Source organism: Castor canadensis, chromosome 7 (genome assembly GCF_047511655.1).
Source record: "Castor canadensis chromosome 7, mCasCan1.hap1v2, whole genome shotgun sequence".
NCBI lineage: Eukaryota > Metazoa > Chordata > Mammalia > Rodentia > Castoridae > Castor > Castor canadensis.
In genome coordinates this window covers 121,602,851-121,618,447 of record NC_133392.1, presented here as the reverse complement: position 1 = coordinate 121,618,447, position 15,597 = coordinate 121,602,851, and the positions used below count along the sequence as shown (strand labels likewise).

The 15,597-nt window shown below is 35.0% G+C and overlaps 1 protein-coding gene across 8 annotated transcripts in view; it reads right to left on the bottom strand.

The window, feature by feature from the left end:
* Positions 1 to 15,597, bottom strand: part of Tut4 (terminal uridylyl transferase 4) — a 102,479-nt gene continuing 86,882 nt past the window's right edge. For 2 of the 8 annotated variants that reach the window (XM_074080117.1, XM_074080124.1), the window contains 8 exons: positions 15,355 to 15,402; positions 15,184 to 15,266; positions 14,485 to 14,600; positions 13,385 to 13,608; positions 11,981 to 12,081; positions 7,064 to 7,511; positions 2,007 to 2,165; positions 1 to 634 (listed from right to left, as the gene is read on the bottom strand). In XM_074080117.1, coding sequence (XP_073936218.1) covers positions 546 to 634; positions 2,007 to 2,165; positions 7,064 to 7,511; positions 11,981 to 12,081; positions 13,385 to 13,608; positions 14,485 to 14,600; positions 15,184 to 15,266; positions 15,355 to 15,402 — 1,268 coding nt within the window. In that variant the 3' untranslated portion in view covers positions 1 to 545. Of the gene's footprint in view, positions 724 to 2,006; positions 2,166 to 7,063; positions 7,512 to 11,980; positions 12,082 to 13,384; positions 13,609 to 14,484; positions 14,601 to 15,183; positions 15,267 to 15,354; positions 15,403 to 15,597 lie in introns of all 8 variants that reach the window. The other 6 variants (XM_074080120.1, XM_074080122.1, XM_074080121.1 and 3 more) reach the window with 6 other exon arrangements.

The following is a 15,597-nucleotide window of genomic DNA, read 5'->3' as shown; positions in this document are numbered from 1 at the left end:
TCTTGTCAAAAAAGATTTATTAACTTAAAATATAACTTCAAATACAGACAAAAACAACTCTCCATTCAAGTTTGAATATATTCAGTATACAAGTATGTAAAAGAAAAAAGTTTGAATCTTCATGTTTAAGTTTTATTTTTTTTAACCTTTTAAAAAGTTTTTGGCACTACAAGGGTCTGTAAAGAATAGAAGTGACAAATTTAAAACACATGAAATTGTTTCCTAATTCTTAAGAACAATATATATATAAAGTCTGAAGCAACCAAAGTATGAACACAGCTAATAGAAAATAAAGAATGTAATTTTTTAAATTCTCTCTTTATACAATTCATCAAGGTTAAACAAAACATAAAATTCCCTTAAAAATAGGGTAATAAAATAGATGAAATTTGTATCACTCAATTTGGTGATACTAGTAAAAACTATAGTTCATATATATATACAAATAATACAGTGTTTAAAAACAGTCTTAGAATTTAAATAAGCTATCTAAACATGTTAAAATTTTAAATCAGGACCTGATTTGTTTTGCTTTCCATTAAATGTCACTTTTTCTGCTGAATGTAACTGACATTGAGGTACGGATACCCTTGAGACAGCAGGATTGGCTGGTTGCTGTGCATCGGTAGACCAGCTGAAAGAAAATGGACTCTCATTACTCCGACACGTTTCCTCTTGGTGGGTGGGGACAACGCTCTCTACACCGACGGGTGGCACATCTGTCTGTTGGACACAACACAGACAGGAAACTGAAAGGCTTATGCCTATTTATCTGACAACGTCTTAGAATTAACTTGTAGCTAGTTCTCTTTCTAATTATATAGCTAGAAGAAGCATGCCAAAACATTTGGAGGGGAGACAGGGAGAAATCAAAGAGGGCAAGTGAAAGAAAGGACACAAAAAAACAAAAAGGAGGAAAACAAGAGAAAGAAACCCACCATGGAAGAATTTCAGACTCTGTTCTCCTAAAAGGTCTTATACAACTATAATAACTTCAGTCCTAGATTTCTGCTCAAGAGAACCCAATTATAGCCAAGGTTCTGCCATTCTGTAATACAGAGGTGCTCCAGCAGTACATGGATCATTTACAAAGTCCCAAATGTATCAAGCCTGAGACTAATATAACAGGCCTCCCCTTAAAGTGAAAATCTAATTCAACCATCAACTTCCTCAGTGTGTACCTTTAATTTCTTGATCTACTTTATGATTCTGACTTGAGTTAAATAGGAGTTGAAGGCCAAACTCTTGATATTTCGTGTTGAACAGATACTTTGAGACAAATAAGTTAAATAAAATGTTCCTGGTTCCTTAGAATTCAGTTTGTAATATTCATTGTTAGTCATTATTAGTAGTACCACAGTACCATGAATTCTGATGTAATTCAACTCTTAACTTTTACTAAACAAATCTGTGTCTCTGACTCAAAAATTTCCATTAAAGTCCCTCCTACTTACTAAACAAAGTCCAAAGTCCTTCATTATATGGTTTCAGCCTACCCTCTCTATTTGACCTTACCAGTTACACAAGTTTCCCAGATTCCTCCATCCTCTAGTCAAAGACTTTTTTCTCACTATGTCAGGTAAAACTCAGTTAAAGTAATACTATGTGAAATGTCACTAAGAACACTGCTCCTTCCTTCTAATCTCTGGAGTGAAAAAAATAATTCTTTATCAATTAAAAGACCTAGTTCAAATATCAGAATCTTATGTGATATAACTCTGGTATCCAAACCCTGCCCCTCTGCTAGGGCAATGTTAACTCAGTCTCCTAAATTCTTATTCTTACTATTTTTACATGTTTGGCTGTTCTAATAAAATGTTCATTAAGTATAAAGATTTTGTTGCTTGAAAGCAACAAGTACCTAGCATAGTCTGACATGCAATATGCTCTCTCAGTAAATGTTTATTGAAGACATGAATTTTCACTCCCAATTCCTGTCCTTCACTGAGGCTCCCTGTTAGAATAAAACCCACCCAGCCTGTTGACTAATATGTAAGCAATGTTACCTTGAGTATAGAAAGGTTTGTTGGGCTGAAATCTCGCATTTCCCTGATGCATGAAGTTTTGATGCAAACCGTAAGGCCACGAAGCTGGGACAAGGGGGAAATGGGGACGTGGTGCATGTTCCCAAGGAATTGGAGGAGTTAGTCCTCGAAAGCGTGGTTCTGCATTTCAACAAAAAAAAAAGAAAATCATATTTTAAAATATGAGTTTGTCAGTTCAAACATTCCTGCATTCCACAAAGATATATATACTTTGAGTACCTATCACTGGTTATTAACTATGCCAAATTTAGATACTAGAAAAAAATTTTAAGAACCAAACATTAGTACTTGCACAAATTATTCATGAGAGACATACAAGAAGGTACACACACACACACACACACACACACACACTAATATACAATAACTGCTGTATCAGATAGGCAATAGTATTCTAAAGAGAGAGCTAACCCAGCCTTTGAAGGTTAGAGAAAGTTTTCTTAGATGGGTAAGTGGAGTTTTAACAAACAAAGAACAAGTTAGGCAAAATGGAGCAGGAGAGAACATTTCAGAGAGAAGGAACAGCATGTACAAAGGCATGAAAAAAGGAAAGCATAGAAAGCTTTGGAGAGTACAAAACAATATTGAAAGGAGTATGAGAGAAGTAGTAAGAGAAAAGCCTGGCCAGATCAGTAGGGATATACATGCCAAAGAACTTTAACACAGCATGCTAAAGAACTTACATTTTATCCTTAAAATAATGCCAACTATCCCAAATCAATTATATCTTAGACCTAAAAAGTAATCCTATTAGAAGCTTTAAGCATTGTGGCAAAATGATTGAAACCTTGGGCTTTGGAATCAAACCAAGTCTAAGCTCAAATCACAATTCTAAAAATTATGATTAAATGAGATAAAAACAAAGTTTTACACAAGTTCTGGCATATAGATAGGAACTCAAAAAATGAGTCATATTCTATGACTAACCATTCACCCACATCTATTTCCCTTTAAGAAGTATTATTAGGTACATTTTTTAAAAAAGTGGTGTACACACCAAATCTTCCGAATAATTTCTGGTAGTTTTTTTCATAGTCACAGTATGCTATGGAATAACTGAAAGACACTGCCTTTATTCGTTAAACTTCCTACAAAAAATCAAATTAGGTGGTACTGAATGGGGAATACTATGGAAAAGTAAAACCCATATTAACTACATAATTATAAGCTCAATCTTCTTGGGTGATAATCAGAAAGAAAAAGCAGCTGGTTCACTATGAGTTCATAAAGTCTTAACAAAGGGCTGAAACCAAAGGACTCAGGATTTACAAACAGATTTAAATCATAACCAACTGAAAATATTTTAACATAAAAAGGGTATTTTTAATGTATATAGTCCAATCTCCCTTGCTCATTTTCACAACCAAGTATTTTCATAATAACAAGTAATATCTCACTAAAGGCAATTTTGAAAATGGGGGGAGTTGCATAATATCTATTCTAATAAAAACACAATTATCATTTTAATGTATTCTCACTCTATCCTTCCATTTTTAACACGGTAGTAATTTAAACTTTAATATTGTAAATTATAGCCAGGCACCAATGGCTCATGCCTGTAATCCTAGCTACTCAGGAAGCAGAGATCAGGAGGATCTCCATTAGAGGCTCATTAGGGCAAATAGTTCAAGAGACTATTCTTGAAAATACCCAACACAAAAAAAGGTCTGGAGGAATGGCTCAAGTGGTAGAGTACATGCCTACCAAGCATGAGGCCCTGAGTTGGAGGCCCTGAGTTCAAACCCCAGTACCACCAAATTTTATACACACAACAAATATTTATTAATAGCTCATTATATAAAATACTATGATATGAATAATGTATCATACTTCCAGGCGCTAAATCAGCTACTAGAGAGACAATGACAGAGCTGGCAGAATGGGTCAAATGGTAGAGCGCATACCTAGCAAGCATGAGGTCCTGAGTTCAAACCCCAGTACCACCACCACCCAAAAAAAAAAAAAAGCAAACAGACAATGACAGACTTAGCCTTTATAAGTTCAGTCTCATGGGTTAAACAGACAAGAAAACTGTCAATCTTAGCATAATAAGACAAGTATTATGATACAGATATCATGGAAACAAGGGGGAGAAAAAGGATACCCAGTATAATTACAGGACAGGATCAGCAACAGTTAAAGGTTTCTTAAAGAAAGTGATGTAAATTTTAAAATGGAGGATGTATGAGTTAGCCAAACCCTGGGAAGCAAGGCAGAAGAAGGTATGAGAGTGGGCAACAGAGATAATGGAGAAGACATTCCAGGCATAATAACCACTTTAACAACCAGGGATAAGAGATAGTCTGCTGTTTATGAGATGTTTTGTTAATAGTTCATTATGACTAAAACACAAACATCAACTAGTAGCAGGTAGAAAGACTTGAATTTATAAAAACTGAGCATTAGCTCAATTTGATGTATTAACGTCCAAGGGCAAAACACTGGTCTCCTTCAAGGATATATAACAAACACAATAAAAATCTGTTGAATGGTTTAAGCAAAAGTCACATTAGAAGGGACATGTATGCTATATATCCTTTGGTCTTAGAAATCTAATTGAGTTCTCACATTCTGGCACTGATGCTCTGTTCCCAGGTTGGAGATACATCCTCAACAGTTCTCTAAGAAATGGCAAACTTTTTTTTAAAGTTATGCCTAAAGTTCCTTTGAAAATTATAAAAGGAAAGAATCATGCTTTTAAACTATATTCCCTATATAAACTATATTTTAGATAATTAAGTAGTTAATAAGGAAAAGTTGTTCTTTATAGAAGAATGACAAAAAGTAAATACAAAGCCATCTTTTTTTTTTTTTAACAACAACCAGTGAAATAATAGTTGGCAATTAATTACCAATGGTGAGTAAGATCATTAAGTAAAAATAAATGGGAAATTTATAATGGATAGAACAAGCTGACGCCACCTAATTCACAATTCAATCTTGACTCACTTAAATAGGAACAAATCAGACAGTTAGGTTCCTTTAGAAGTAAGGGAACAGGAAATATATAAGACGAGCGAAGAAGCATTTTACTAACCAAAGAAAACCTGGATGTAACAGAGCTTCTGTGTCTGCCAGTTTATATGAAACATGAGGACAAAGGTACACATTAAATTAAGCTAAAAAGATAAAATCAGCCAACTCCAGAATGTGAGAAATCCTAGTTTTTCAACAAGTAACATGGCAAAAATACTAAGGGGAACAATTACAAATTAAAGGACATTTATGAGATATTTGAATCTTCAAATAAATCAAAAAGATACTGTTTTGTTTTTTACATAAAGAGGGAAAAATGAATAAGGACTGGGTATCAGATGATACTGCATACAGTGTTGCTGTTACTCATTGTGGTAGTTGGAATCTATCCAGGATGACTGTGACCAACTGTGACATGTTATGGATATACAAGCTCTAAAAAATAAACCAAAGAACCACAGTACATTTTATCCTTAACTTTTGTAAACTATGTTTTATGGATACCTTCAAGTTTCCGCAAAAGGCTGACATATTTCAGTATCTTGAAAACAACCGTATTAATTTTAAGTTGGCACAGGTAAACTGACCTCACCGACTCCCATTATATTTGGTACTAAAGATGATTCCTTTCAATAATTTATTGAAATGCAAAAAATTAAAAAAAAGTGACTTTGCCAATAGGAAAAGGGGACCAGGAACTAGAGAAAAGGTTAGATCAAAAAGAATTAACCTAGAAGGTAACACACACGCACAGGAAATCAATGTGAGTCAATGCCCTGTATAGCTATCCTTATCTCAACCAGCAAAACCCCTTGTTCCTTCCTATTATTGCTTATACTCTCTCTACAACAAAATTAGAGATAAGGGCAAAATAGTTTCTGCGGGGTATCGAGGGGGGAGCGGGAGGGGGTGGAGTGGGTGGTAAGGGAGGAGGTGGGGGCAGGGGGAAGAAATGAACCAAGCCTTGTATGCACATATGAATAATAAAAGAAAAATGAAAAAAAAAAAAACTTTGATGTGTATATAGTAGGATAAAGCAAGTAAAAAAACTATTTTAATGTCATTAAGAACTAAGTTTTTCTAGTGTAAAAGAAAATATGGAAAATTATAAGTAAAATAATCAAAGTTAAAAAAAAAAAAAAAAAGTGACTTTGATCCAGTGTCTGGAATTTGGTTAAATACTCAAGCTAATAAAATGTTGGTAAGGGGTCAAATAACTGTTAAGTTCAATATAATAGGGGTTTAGTATATTTTACTTTCTCCTTTTGTGTACACTTCAAACTTTTTAAGATAAAGACAATTATCACTAAAAAGCTAGATATAAAACTAGCAAACATGGTAAATATCAACTATTATTAAATAGGCAAGTATAAAATAATAATAATGTAACATGTAAGATGTCTACAAATTGAGATTATGGTGACTTTTTTTTTTAATCCTCAAATGTTTTATAATGAGTATGTATTACCTAGAAAACAGGGAAAAAAAACTATTATTTACTAATGCTACTAATTGCTACTAACATCTTTTGCTTTTTAAAGAATCACTCCTTACTTGGAGACACAGTACAGTCTTGAGTATAGGTTTCAAAAAAAAAAGATAGTTTAACTCTTCGATCTACCATGATTAATGATGACAGTTATGACAATAAGTTACTTAAGCTTTCATATTCACCAACTCTAAAATGAGTACAATTGTAATTCAAGCAGGGTGGCAGTGAAAAATTTTTTAAATAGCTAATATGTATGTGCATTACCTTATTTAATGGTCACAACATCCCTGTGAATTAAGAGCTACTAATTAATATCCCATTTTAGGATGAAACCAATGCACAAAGAGATTACATAATTACCCAAGATCTCATAATAAATGGGAGAGGCAGGATTCAAATCTAGGCAGTCTGTATTCAGAGCCCACACTATATATTTTTACCCTATAATGTGTCTCCATAAATATTGCTTGCCTTCCCTTCTTATTTCCCCAGGTTCAACAAATAAGATCAATCATCCAACCTTCAGGTACAGAAAAAGAAGAGTAGTTACCTGAATTCCCCACTGCACCATTGTTCACCAGGGAATTTGGAGCCACAGTACGAGGCCAGTGTCCATCATGAGAGGAGCTAGGGATTGCCACAGGCCTGGCAGCAGGCTGTGCAAAGATGATGCTGGGATCATTCAGGCCAATATTGCTTGGGGCACTGCCTGGTGCAGAGTGGATCACTGGGCCATGAATGGGCCATGATGGGGCAGGGATCTGGAGCGGGTGCATTGGCAGCAATCCCATATTGTGCATGGGAGAGTACTGAGCTGGTGGTGATTGGGGAAAGTTATACATTGGCATCTGGACCTGATGTGAGGGCTGGGCTCCCTGCTGAGGTGGGCCAAGCTTAGGCTGGGATGCTGGCTGGGATGGAGACTGGGTAATAGCAGCTGATTGAGAAGAGTTCTGTGGAAATGGCTGGGGCTGAGGAGAATAAGATGGTGAATCAGACTGCAAAGATAAAAAGGACATTTTTAAATTGGTTTATAAATATATTAATTTTATAGAAGTAGAGATAATATAAAATTATTAAGTTATTTCATCAGAACATTATGTACAGAACTATATAACGTATATAATAAAAATAATAAAATCTCATTTTACATGAAGATAAAATTTTTCCCATGATACTCACATGGGTGCGTCCTCATAAAACTTTTTACTATGCAAGGAAAAGAGAACCATCATCATTCCCATTATACAAAACATTCATGCATTTCTCGTTATGAATAGAAACTTACATATGAATAATTCAGTCACTTTCATTCAATCCTTCAACAAGTATCTACTAAATGTAATTATATACTGTGCATGGTTCTAGGTACTGAAAATACAATACTAACATGTATGCCCTCATGGTGCTTAAAGTTTACAAGGCAGTAGGCAGCAGGGAGCAGAAGAAGATTCCAAAGCAATCATAATAAAGTATAACAATTACTATGATAAACAATGTATTATTATAATGAAATCCCAAAGCAGGAACACTTAAATCCATTTTGGAAGTAGGAGGGAAGAAAAGGTCAGGGAAAGTAGAAATCAAGGAAGGCCTCCCAGAGGACGTGACCTTTAAGCTAAGAAGCAAAGGAAAAGAGAAACCAATCTAATAAAAGAAGGCAGCAGTAAGGGCAAGGGAAGAATGTTTTAAGCAGAGTAAACAATATGATTAAAGGTCCATAGGCATGCAAATAAATGGCTTTTAAGGAAGCTTAATAATATTATTAGAGTGCAAGGGCAGGGGAATGGCACATCTGCAGCAGAATAACTAAATAGGGTCAAGATAATGAAAGGTTCTTGTATGCCCTATAATTTATACTATATATTGAGGGCAGTGAGAAACCACTGAAGGGCTTAAACAGGTCAGCAATATGATCACTTGGCATTTTGGAAAAGTTACTCTGATTTAATAAGAATGAAACACAGGAAAAAAGAATGAAATAGAGGAAAAAAATATATATATATACAAGACTGACTAGAAGGCTGCTATAACACAGCATTCCTAAGAATATAATAATATAAAGGATAGAGGGAAACAAATGGCCATGAGTTATTTTTGAAAGGTAGAAACAACAGGACTTAGTGACTGACTAGATATAAAGGTTGAGGGAAAGGGAAAAGTTTTGGAGATCAGATAATACACTGAGATAACAAAGGAGGAAGAGGCAAATCAGAGGAGTTGGAGAGAAACAATTTACATACTACATGTTGACGATGAGACATCAAAGAGTCAATTACATTAAACAGATTCTTACTGAAAACTCAAGTGAGACAACAGTGAGAACAACTGGCAAAAAATGAAAATTAGGGGCAGCATAGAAATGTAGTTAAAGCATAAGTTCTAGAGATAGCCTAAGGGTTCAAGTTCCTATTTCAAGTGTCTGCTGACCTCAGGCAAGAGAAACTTGAATCAGTTTTCACTTATAAAGCATAAATAATAACAGAAGATACTTCCAACATTTTTGTAAAGAATAAACAATAAATGTAGAAAAATATAAAGGCCAAACTTGGAATAGTACTTTGTCTTTGAGAAGGGGATCTCATTATTTTGCCTAGACTGGTCTCAAATTCCTGGACTCAAGCAATTCTCCTGCCTCAGCCTCCCGAAAGCAAGGACTACCATTGTGCACCATCACATAGACTGTACATACATTTTTGTAGCAAGAGAACTGTTAAATTGTTAGGAGGTTGCACCATGGCACATACCTGAAATTCCAGCACTCAGGAGGCTGAGGCAGGAGAACTGCAAGTATAAGGCCAGCCTGGGCTAACTAGTGAGTTCCAGGCCAGTCTGAGCTATGCAGAAACCCTGGATGAAGAAAACTATAAATTTCTGGAACTATTCTTTAGACAGGTGTGGTGGCAGATACCTGTAATCCCAGCAGTCAGGAGGCCAAAGCAAATGGGTAAGTTTGATGCCAGTCTAGGCTACATAGCAAAAATGGGTAACAATAGGAACCAAGTGTGATGATACATGAAAGCTTTTATTGGAGGAATTTTTTAATAAAGCAAAAACAACAAAGGCTCAAAACTGTTAAAGCCTGCTTGATACATGGAGGCTTATTATGTTTTCTAAAATACTTTTAAAGCATTTTACAGCAAATAGGAAGAATCCATGTGTTATAACTGTGTTAAATGCAATCATTACTATACAAGGTTTATGAAAGTATCAGGTACATAGAAAGTATGTACTAAGTAGTAGGTATGTACACAGTAGGCATGTACATGTTTTTCGAAGATTCTACTATTGATATTTACATACTCTTACATGTTTTTCTAAAACACAAATCACATCAGATCTAACATATTTAATACTTAACAGCTTTGAAGCTAGAAAGATTTGGATTTGAATCTTAACAGTTTCTCGTATTTTCAACATCCCAATTTGTAAAATGTAATCATATTAGTATCTGCACGTGCCCACTGAAACGCATTAAATCTGATAAGTATGAAACATTGGCCTGACATTGGTAGCTCACACCTGTAATTTTAGCTACTTGGGAGGGTGAGATAGGGAGGAACAGTTTGATGCCAGCCTGGGCAAAAAGTTCATGAGATACCATCTCAAGCAATAGGTGGGACATGGCACACCTGTCATCCCAGTTGTGCAGGAGGCCGACATTAGGAGGATTGCAGTTCAAAGCCAACCTAGGCAAAAAAGTTCTTGAGAAACACCCCCCTCCAATTTCAACAGAAAAAGCTGATCATGGTGGTGCGAGCCTGTCATCCCAGCTACAGCAGTAAGGATAAATAGGAGCATCATAGTCCACACCAGCCTGGGCAAAAAGTGAGACCCAATCTCCAAAATGATGAGAGCAAAAAGGGCTGGCCCAGTACATGGGGGTGAGGGGGGAGTGTGAAGCACTAAAACAGTGTCAAGTTTAGAGTAAGTAATCAGATTAGTATAATTAAGAACAAGGTGAATATAGATTTAGACAAAGGATAAAAGAACCTCAGCAAAAGTTAAACTTTTGAATCTGCATTCTAAAATTTGATACTCTGGTCTTTTACAAGGCATATGTCACTAGGTATCCTTAGGTCAAGCAGTAAGACACAAAAGTTAAATGAATACAAAATACCATGTACATATTGCCCTGAAAGTACTGAACTCCTAATACATCTCAATTTTTAATTTATTTTTTTAAATTATTCTGCTTAGGGTACACTGTGGCATTTATAAAAGTCCTCACAGTATATTAAATATATCATACTTGAATTTCACCCCCTCCATCATTCCCTTTTATCTCCCTCTCCCCCCCATTCCTGGAATAGTTTCAACTATTCTCATTTTTCCATTTACATACAAGTATACACAGTATTTGTACAAATACATCTCAATTTTAAGAAATATAATCACCATGTTTACATGGACAACTGATAGGGGAAAAGCCCTGTTTTAACAAATTAACAAGCTGTTACTAAACATCACTTGCTTGGATTTAAAAGAAATAGTACAAGAGATGAATAGTCTCTCCTTCAATCTAATAGATCAACCAATTCTCTCCCCCACTTCCCCCCACCCCCCAGATAAGGTCTTGCTATGTAGCTCAGTCTGCTCTTGAACTCAACAACCTCCTGCCTCAGTATTCCTAGTGCTGGAATTATAGGAATGTACCACATGCCTGGCTACCAATACATCTTTCAGGAAAAACCATCATCTTATAGTTAGTAGTATAAATGTATCTTTTTCAATGCTCTACATAAAAATATGTGTTCCCTCAGTGTTTCCTCTTCATCTATACTTAGTTATTGGTAGTCTCTAAAATGGGAAAATAAAACTGAATTGACACAAGCAAATGAAAACATGAGAGAATGAAAGGTGGAAAGTTATATATTGTAATTTTTTGTATATTTTAATTAATGGTACTGGTATCTTTCTACTGCACAAAGCCTGAAACAAAGTCATTACCTTAATCTATCATATTAGGTAGCTGTTATTTTATATTCAAAATGAGGAAGCAGGCTCATGTAAATTAAATAGCTTAGTCAATGACAGAAATCTATGTACATTACTTCAATGGTAATGCTCATTCCACCTTATGGGCCTAGAAAGAACACCTCTATAAAGTACCATATACTTTTTTTAAAAAATTTCATTTTATCAATTTTACATTTACTTACATGTGTATACATTATTTGGGCCACTTCCCCCACCTCCCCTGCCTCTGGGCAGAATCTGTTCCACCCTCTTGTTCTCTGATTTTGTCAAAGAAAAAACATAAAAGACATTAAGAAAAACATAGTGTTTTTGCTAGTTTGAGATAAAGCTAGCTATACTGGGAGATTCCTTATGTTGTTTCCATGCTTATGTGTATTACAACCCAAACTGACCCACGTACTCTTGCTAGTCTTAAAGATAAATCCCTATGACCCACCACAGACAGTGCTATCCTCCTATCAAATTCATTTACAGGTGGAGTACTTACACACTCAGAGGACTGTCTAGACCTTATGGACTGATCACTCTGTTGCTGGGATGAACCAGCCACCTGTTGGGCATTTACAAGATTCCGGACCAGCTGGGCTGCTAAGAGAAGACATCACAAAGAAAATGAAAAGATACAGAAAGTATCTTTAAAGTATCAATAAATTCCAGATTAAGAGTTTCAAATCTCTCTGAAATTTTATAAATCTGGGGCTTTTAAATTATTACTGTATTAGTGAAAAAACTGTCACTTTTTTTAAGTGTTGGAGATGAAACCCAGGCCATGGTGCAGGCCAGGTAAGTACTCTACCACTACATCCCAACCCTTGGTTTTTTGAGACAGGCTCTCCCTATGTAGTTCAGACTGGCCTTGAACTTGCCATGTAAACGAGGCTGGCTTTGAACTCAAGATCCGCCTACCTCTACCTCTGGAATACACTACATCTGTCACACAACTAATATTTTAAAGCCATTTTTCAGTGCTGCAAATCAATTTATTTGTTGTTGTTTTTTTTTTCCCTTTCAGTACTGGAATTGAACTTAGGGTCTCCTGTATGTGCTTTACCATTGAGCTACATCCCCAGTCTCAAATCAACTTAAAAAGTATACCAGTAGCTCAGTGTTAGAACACATGCTTAGCATGCATAGGCCTTTGGTTCAATCCCTGCTCCTTTGCCCCTCATTGTCCAAAAAAGCCTTATTATTTTTCTAAAGAAAACAATGTATTTATTTAAGAAAATACTTTCTGTAATACAAATCTAAATAAATAGATTTCTAAAATACTCTGGAGGACTGGGGTATACCTTAAGTTGTAGAGAATTGCCTAGCACACACGAGCCCCTAGTTTCAATCTCCGAAATCACAAAAAAAAAAAAAAAAAAATCACTGAACTCTCATTTGGGTTACTAATTCTTAAAATTTCTTCTGAAATACAATAGGAACACATTTCCTCATTCGTAACAGCAACAGGAAGAACTGTAACTTTTCCTACATGTGTCTAAGAAAAAAAGAAAACCTCTTATAAATAAAGAATGCTATGTGGACAGAAAGAGAAATAAAGAGTCTAATTCAAATCAAAGAATACTCGAGGGAGTCAGGTGAATATAACAAACTGTAAATACCTTGATACTGAACATATCTAAGTACTATTTAAAGTAAAACTTCACTGTCTAAATCTTAACTCTTTAAGAAACTGTAAGGTCCAAAATCATACAACTAGGTTTGAAATACAGAGAGATAAGGGTCTTTACCATGACATCAACATATATCACTTTATTTCTACCAGAAACTATCATTTTCTTTTCTTCTTATGGTGCTGGGTATCAAACCCAGGCCAATGCACATGCTAGATAGAAACTCTACCACTGAGCTGTATCTCCAGCTATTTTTGGCCTTTTCCACTTACCTGCCACACTGCTATTCCTCTGACGGGCTAGCTTGACCTCTGGGCACTCCCTGCGCACATGTCCCGCATCTCCACATATAAAACATCTGAGGTCTCTGGGATCTCTAAAGTCTCGAGCATCATGGAGGTCACGAGAGTCAAGGTGGTCTCGGGAGTCTTTCTCTTCTTCATTCCCTTCCTTCTCTTCTTCACTGTCTTTCTTCTTTAGTCTAAACAGTAAACTGCTGATACCAATGATGTGCGGCTAGGGACTTGTAAACTGAACAAGTCACAGAAAACTAAACCATACACAAAAACAAAGGGACTAACATACTCACTATTCCATGCATTTTTTTTTAAAGACAAGGGAACACATATAGTACATCTAATTTATATGATAGAAAGTAGTTTTAAACTATGCACTTAAATTTTTTAATACCAACTTTTAAACCTCTAAGAATTCTTAGAGACTGATATTATCTCATTTTTAAAGAAGAAACTAAGGCTTACAGAAGATAAGTATGTTTCTTACATAGCAAACAACAGTGATGAAAACTGGCAGTTTTTTCTGTCTAAAAATTTTCAAGTTCTTATATTATGCCAGACTTGATGATGACATACTGGATTTTTTCTGGCCTACTAAATATAGCATATAGAATCTGTAGGAATATTAATCGCAAGATATATAGGATGCATATTTCTCAAATTGCATAATATATAGGTGTACCTCACAGCATACACCTCAAGGAATTTTTATTAACGGTTTTTATGACTCTAAACTCCTCAGCAAAAACTCCATGTATTAGTCACTTAATTTTTTTCTAGGCTCCTAACAAAGTTCCCAATGCATAGTAGGTGTCAATAAATACTTCTTGTATTAAGGGGAACTAAAAAAAAAAAAACTAAGTGAATTAATGAACAAATGAAATGTTACCAGTCACCATCATACCACAAAATAAATTTCACTCTATTCACAAAATTCCACACAAATGAACATTTACCTAAAGTCTAATTCAAAGCCCTGAATTTTCTCCCTTAAAACAGTTCTGAACACAATTTTAGCTACAAAATGGCCTCACACTTATTTTCCCTGTAATGTTGATATGTAATTATTTGCCAACCTTTTCCTTTTGGGACAGTCTTTCATGTAATGACCTATTTTTCCACACACACGGCAGCATCGATCGTTGGGAGCCAGTTCTCCATCAGTTAATACTCTAGAATCAAAGAAGTACTCCTATGGAGAAAATATAATTTTACTAGAAAAAAAAATCACTTTGTATGTGTGTATTTTTATTAAGATTTCTATACATGAAGCAAAACTGCAAAATTTAAAAATTCAACTACCCTACGTCTTGACTACACTCACTCAACAAATGTTTATGTGATACATCCAATGTGCCTAACGCTATGATAAGCACTGGAGATAAAAAGGTGAACCTTATAGAAATAAATTCTATCCTCATGGAGCTTACATTCTAGTAGCAGGATAAAAGATCTACAGGTAAACAAAATCTGACAAATACCTATCTCATTATAAAATTAACTATGATAAATACAAGAAGAAAACATATAGGGAAACATGACTATCTTTTTCCCCATTCTTTGTTTTATTTTTGAGACAGGGTCTTGCTATGTGGTCCGGGCTGGCCTTAAACTTGTGATCTTCCTGCCTTAGCCTCTCAGGTACTGGGATTACATCACCTCACCTGGCATCTTTTCCTTTTCTTAATACTAACTTGAAAACAGGATTAGATTTCGTATACCATAAAAACAAAGTTCTGTAAGAAAAAAAAAAAAATCAAATAATGTAAACTTACAGCTTCTCTGCCAATGAGTGGATAAAAAGGGGTACCAAAAAGTTTCCTTCCATTTATAAATGCTTTCATAATGAAATTCGTCACTATTAAAGAAAGAAACAAACAATAGAAATGCAGACATTAATGTGTCAGAACTTTAAAAACAGGTAATCTCTATTATTTTAAACTTACTTTTTCTAGAAACTCCAGCACCAAGGTTATGATTCAAGTCAAAAGGGTCTAGAAAAGAAAATTAAGAAGTATATTCATTGTACCATCAAATACACTTAGCCAGAACTAATCTATACTAGATTTTCTCAGACTATCCAAGTCAGCAAATTATTATTAAAAATTATACATTAGTAGATGGAAATTCAGAAAATCAAGGGGAAGAATCTTTCAAATCCTAATATTGTTGTTTCCCCAGTAAATTTT